Source organism: Lineus longissimus, chromosome 5 (assembly GCF_910592395.1).
Source record: "Lineus longissimus chromosome 5, tnLinLong1.2, whole genome shotgun sequence".
Lineage (NCBI taxonomy): Eukaryota > Metazoa > Nemertea > Pilidiophora > Heteronemertea > Lineidae > Lineus > Lineus longissimus.
This window is the reverse complement of record NC_088312.1, coordinates 2924435-2930456: the sequence shown is the minus strand read 5'-3', so window position 1 is coordinate 2930456 and position 6022 is coordinate 2924435. Positions and strand designations below refer to the sequence as shown.

General features: G+C 40.8%; 1 protein-coding gene across 7 annotated transcripts; it reads left to right on the top strand.

Annotated features, from left to right (window-relative positions):
• Positions 1–548: 548 nt before the first annotated feature.
• Positions 549–4654, top strand: LOC135488303 (uncharacterized HIT-like protein slr1234). 7 transcript variants are annotated; one of them, XM_064772856.1, is made up of 6 exons: positions 549–770; positions 1191–1238; positions 1952–2119; positions 2334–2438; positions 3287–3359; positions 4382–4654. In XM_064772856.1, exons 1-6 carry the CDS (start codon positions 678–680, stop codon positions 4471–4473), a joined length of 579 nt encoding a protein of 192 aa, XP_064628926.1. In that variant the 5' UTR covers positions 549–677; the 3' UTR covers positions 4474–4654. The 7 variants fall into 7 exon arrangements, with proteins under 7 accessions (XP_064628926.1, XP_064628925.1, XP_064628924.1 ...); XM_064772855.1 differs by lacking the exon at positions 2334–2438 and adding an exon at positions 2944–3048 and having other exon boundaries at positions 551–770; XM_064772854.1 differs by having other exon boundaries at positions 551–770; positions 3565–4654.
• The last annotated feature ends 1368 nt before the right edge of the window (positions 4655–6022 follow it).

Sequence of the window (6022 nt, the reverse complement as noted above, 5' to 3'; positions counted from 1 at the left end):
CCATTTTGCCTGTTTTGTTAAATTTTCGACAGTATGCGCATCTTACTGCGCAGATTTATCAAAGCTATTTGTCGAGCAGTACAAGTGTTAATTATCATAATTTATGCCTATCAACGTTGGGCTCGCGTCAAAACAAAGACCTATGACTCAAGACCGTCAACAACGTGTCTTATACTTTTGGCATACCAAACACAGTAGTCAAGTATTGCATTCTGTAGTTGCAATTAATTCTTGATATTATTGCTGGTCAATGTTCTTGGTCATTTGTGGCAGGGCGTTTCGTAGTTATGATTTTGTTTTGTGACTGTGTAACTTGATAAACCAACAATTAAATCAACACCGAGAGTACTGTAAATATAAAGTGATTTCGGCGATCTCGATCATTTGCGTTAGTAGGCCTAGCATATGACAAATCCCATTCCTGAGTCCCAAAGCCTGCTCTGCTCCATGTTCCCCTACCCTTTTCCCCTCTATTCAGATTCCCGATAGTCGTTTTGGGACGACCTCATCCCGAAAGGGTAACTGCTGCCGGTCTTTGATCTATGGTCTTTCTTTGTAGACGCCCCATACCGCCCTGCATCTAGCTCCATGTTTCGACATTAGCATTTTGCACTGGGCTACATTTCGTCCCGGCATTTCGCTCACAAAAACTATGAAATAACTGGATTGTATGAATAATGTCAGTATATGTTAGAGTTTTTCAAAGATCTTCACAACTTTGGGTCACTGGCAGAAGCAAAATAAAAGCATTTCCGTTGTTCACAGCTCAGGTAATTAGTTTTTAGCATCCTTGGTGCGAGGTTTTATAGTGTACCTACTACTTATGATCCTCGTGTGCAGGCAATTTTTCCCGCCAAATGCGCAACAGTGTATATCGCTACAGTACTGGTCAGAAACAAATTAGTCGCACCATGAAACAAGTTCGGGTTAGCTTGTGCTTGATATAACAGCACGTCGCAGGGTTCTCACTAACACTAACAGTACACTATCCACTAGATTAGATAATAAAATAAACATCTTTTGGCTTTGATAGCACTTTATAACAGAATGATATGTGGGTCCAATTTGGGGGGTCAAAATTACCAAAAAAGTTTTTTAAGGTATCTGATGAGATGTAGCTGCCAACTGTTTGTGTTGGCCTACAGTGCCTCTTCGTAAAGTACCAGTAAAAACTCAATCTTACTTTTCAGCTATGCTTGATAATTTTGTTTATTCTATCTTTGGTCGGTTGTATAAATGTAAGTATTATTCTTCGAGTGCCAGCAGAATGGTTTTGATGCCGTCATCCTGACTAACCAAGGTTTTGTATCTGGTCATTCTAAAGAGAACATTTTGAATTTCCATGGCGAAAAACTTTGGTGTTCAAGATGACATGCGGAGTGCTTTCTCTTCAGCTGGATTCTCTTTACTTGGCGTTCGGGTTTCTTTTCTTGTTTTTATTCTATCGCATGGAAATAAGCCCTCACATTCTAATTTTGAGGAGGGTGTAGAGTACTGGTATGAAAAAAGCTTTTTGTGGCCTAATGTCCCTAAAAATTCATGAGTCAATATAGTTGTTGTCGAAATGAAAACGGCCTTATATATTGGCGGGATGTGATTCGGGACGAAGAGCAAACTATTTCGAGATATCTTTAAACTGAAATTGCTGTTCGGGAACTGGACCTTCTTATAGCATGTATAATGAGATGTTGGAAAAGGTACCCTCCTCCCCTCCTGGATTTGTTTTCTTTCATAATGCTGATTGCTTTTAGAACTTACAAAATTCTGTATAAAACTCATCTATACTACTTTGAGGACTGCATCGGCTGCGGCAGTAGTTGGACAAAATTTTCAGATTTTGTATCTGGTTCAGACATAGCACTAAGCATAGTCTGGTATGTGCATGCTTGTGGGGGGTAACTTTTATCTGTTTTTAAATTGACTAATTGGATATTTTCTTCCACATTGTCAGCAGTGCATGATGAGTGAAGGGTCCCACAATAAGGGTGACCATGATGAGGTCAAGGCCGCAAAAGAAGCACAAGAAAAGTATCAGAAGGAGGGAAAGCCAGCTGAGACCGTCTTCACAAAGATCATCAACCGAGAGATCCCAGCGAATATCATCTATGAGGATGACAAAGTGAGAAAATTATCATTTGGTTTCAGAATTTACTTGCGTCGTGTTGTCATTTTTGATAACATAAGAAAGTAAAGTTGAATATCTTAAAACACATTTTCATAAACAAATCCTTCATTATCTTCGAGTCTTCCAGTAAATGTAAGGAGTAGCTACAAAGCACTTAATTTCAGGTCTTTTCAGCGCAATTCCTTCATTGTATCAATAACATTTTCAGGTGATAGCCTTCTATGGTTTGCACCCTGTTGCTCCTATAGCTTTCTTGGTCGTACCAAAGAAACCAATCCCAAGTCTTGTTGAGGCCACACCCGAAGATGAACCAGTAAGAAGAAATGTTTGATCAGTTCATGGTGTGGCTCGTGACACTAGGAGGCTCTCTTCCTATATTTTTGTCTAGGTGATGTCTTTTGGGAGAAAATGTCCCCAAGAATTTCACAGCATTGAGGCAAGAAGATTTATCATTAATTGGGTCCCAGAATAATCATTCTCTTCTAATAGTAATAGCAATCCCAGTATCTTGGAAGTTCAATTCCAGCTAGTAGGCCCAAGACAGTATGATCTTAGATGAAACTACACCTGAAACTGGTATAGTCTGAAAGTCTGAAAACTACTCCCTCAAATGTTGGCAATAACAGATCTGTATACTGATAATAGTTCAGCCTGATGCTGATATTGTTGTGAAATTCTTGGGACATTGGTTTTTCTCCAAACAAAGCTTGTTCCTTTAACGAGGAATAGGCTTTATGATTGCTTCTCTTCATTCTACAGTTTTGTGGTTTGCCTCTTATCTGGGTGTTAGAATTTTCTATGCTTTTTTTGGCTTGTAGTGTATGGCCTTCTTAGATCTCAACCCACAAGCTCCTATTCACTTCCTGGTGATACCAATTAAACCAATTCCTGGAGTCAGCCATGCTGAACAAGAAGATACTAATGTAGGTATTCTAGGCATGGCACAAGTAATACTGAGTTACTGGTGGCAAACACTAAGTCATGCCAGTGAAGGATCATCGGGCAGTATTTTTGATCAATCAATGACGAGTGACAGAGATGAATAATTGCCAGTTTAAGGCTACCAATGTGCTCAAAGGCTGTAATTGTAATGGGGCAATAATTGTACCACCTTACCTTATCATGATGCAAGTACTGATGCAATGAGTCTTCTGTTTTCAGGTATTGGGACATCTCTTATACATTGCCAAAAAGCTAGCTGCTGAAAAAGGGGCAAAGAACGGCTTCAGAATAGGTAAGAATCGGTGGATGCGTTTGTCTTGCTTTGTGTGATTTTTAGGAAAGGGGATGTTGATTTCTTTTGCTTTTATGGAATAGGCGTTTGAGGTACTGTTTAAAAACTTGTTATCCATTTTTGGTGTCTTGGCAAGATTGGTTGACTTGCTTGTAGGGATGTGCATTTTGCATTTTATCATATTTTTTCTGCTTGCTATTTTCAGTGATTAATGATGGTCCGGATGGTGCTCAGTCTGTCCCTCATCTTCACCTTCATGTTCTTGGTGGTAGACAGTTGACGTGGCCCCCTGGATAAAAAAAATCAGGATCCATAACATTTTTACACATCTGTTGTGTAAAACAACTCCAAACAATGGGAAATTTGATATTAAGGCTCTGTACTTCTGTGAAAAAGTTTGATCGATGTGAAATTGAAAGTATACCAGTATTTTGAAATTCTGAATGATGCTGTTGTTCCAAATCATAACAACAACTGCATTTGCATATGGTGTTGCTTGCTGGTATAGGCCTGCCATCATAACACAATGAAATAGTGTAGCCATATAGCTTCTCTTTCAAATTGACATGAAACACCTGGACTAATGCTCAAATAGTCAATATTTTAACATTTACAGCGTATGCCTGAGGGATAATGAGACACAAGTGTAATGCATCAGAATTTGATTAGATGTATGTGTAAACAGAAGTTGTGAATTACGATTATGATATCGTATTGGAGAGGCCTTGGTCATTTGCACAACTGTGAGCATCATGTATACAATTAGACACAAAACTGTCAGGTGCACTATCAAAATGACAATAGTATAAAGTTTGAGGCCTTGAAAAAGAGGGTGTGTCATCAACTTAGCACAGACGCTCCCTGGTGCTGGGGTACGACCAACATTTTTCATCCCCTTGGTGTTTTTTTCATTGCATGTAAGCATTGGTCATTCTTGGACAGATTTTCAGCCTGGTTAAAGGTTTTTTGTGCCATTCCCCTCGCAGACAAATGATATTCACAAAAGTTTACAATTCTTTCAGTGATCAACAATGGTCCAGATGCATTGCAAGCTGTGTTTCATTTGCACGTCCATGTTCTTGGTGGCCGACAAATGGACTGGCCCCCTGGTTAAGTTTATAGATCAATTACTAGCTTACTTTAGAAAGTAATACATGTAAGCTCTTGGTCCTGCTATTTCCACTTTGTCTTCAGTTTGTTATCCTAAATGAAGTTGCAACATGTATATTGGCCAAACACACTGTACCATACATATTGATTGATTGGAGTAAAATAAAGCTATAGCTTTCTGTTGATATATTGTGTCCTCTTTTGTTCAAGACTATTTCCCCAAGATCTGGCCTTTACAAAGTGGACTGGCCGAGTACAATCCGGAATTTGCCTTGAATTTGTTTAGCAATAGACCAATACTAAACCCATCTTGAAGACAGCCTTCCATCCCTATAGAAATAGCTGTGATTCAGCCATTAGCCACACTTTAGCATGTGGATTTGTGAGAGGATGTGCCTGGTTGTGCCTTTGTCCCACATCTTACTGACGATGAGGACAGCCGCCCTCTCATAAAAGACCATAGAAACTGACCCGTTGCGTCAACACTTACGCAAACAAGATGGAAAAGTCCAGCTTAAAGTATGTGCTAAATGGCAGGATAACGAGGAGGAGACAAAATCTCCAATCCTTGGATGTGCCTTTAGATATATTGGAGGGCATGCCTGTTACTTGCCCTTTGCACGCTTCTATACCTCATGTACATGTACTTCCTGCTGACTCTCAATCGCTCACCACTGTAGACACCATCCCCAACCCTGGGATGCGCCAGTGGATTCATCAGAGGATATGCCTAGTTGTACCTTTGTCCTACTTGTCTTCTTGTCCCTTCCTGTTGTGTTGGTCTTCCCATTGATTATGATTGAAGACACAATCCCCTATCCTGGGATGCGCCAGTGGATTCATCAAAGAGCCTGCCTAGTTGTGCTTTGTCCTTGTTATCCTTGCACATCATTTGTGTTCTCGTCACTCCCGCTGGACTCTGCTGTCCCACTGAGCATTGTTGAAGGCATAATCCCCAAACCTTGGAAGTGGCAATGGATTGATAGAGGTTATACCTGGTTGTACCTTTGACCCACTTGCCCTTGCATGCCCTTTGGATCTTATCCTTTACTTTATGGATTCATCAGAAGGCAAACATACCGGTAGTTGAACCTTCGTTTAATACTGGTGCCACTGGGGAATTGACTGGCACATCCTGTATCTTCAATAATGGTCAATGGGAAAGAACAGCCCAGCAAGAAAGCATGAGAACCAAGTGGGACAAAGGCACAACAAGGCATGGCCTTGGATGGTATCTCCAGGCGCATTCGAGGATTGGGGAATTTAGTGTCCAGTGATGATCAATGGGAATGAACAGTACAGTGGATGGGACGAGATCAAACTGTGTGCAAGGGCAAGTGAGACAAAGGCACAACAAGGCATGGCCTTGGATGGTATCTCAAGTCCAGGGTCATCACAGGATTGGAGGATTGGAGGATTGAGTGTCCAGTGATGATCAATGGGAAAGAACAGCACAGTAGGATGGGACGAGATCAAACTGTGTGCAAGGGAAAGTGAGACAAAGGCACAACAAGGCATGGCCTTGGAAGGTATCTCAAGTCCAGGGTCATCCC

Excerpts from the sequence above, each read along its gene's own strand:
- LOC135488303 (XM_064772856.1), top strand. The coding sequence starts at position 678 with ATGTCAGTATATGTTAGAGTTTTTCAAAGATCTTCACAACTTTGGGTC. Across the intron at positions 1,239-1,951 it reads CTTTGGTCGGTTGTATAAAT|CAGTGCATGATGAGTGAAGG; the intron begins GTAAGTATTATT and ends CCACATTGTCAG. Across the intron at positions 2,120-2,333 it reads TCATCTATGAGGATGACAAA|GTGATAGCCTTCTATGGTTT; the intron begins GTGAGAAAATTA and ends TAACATTTTCAG.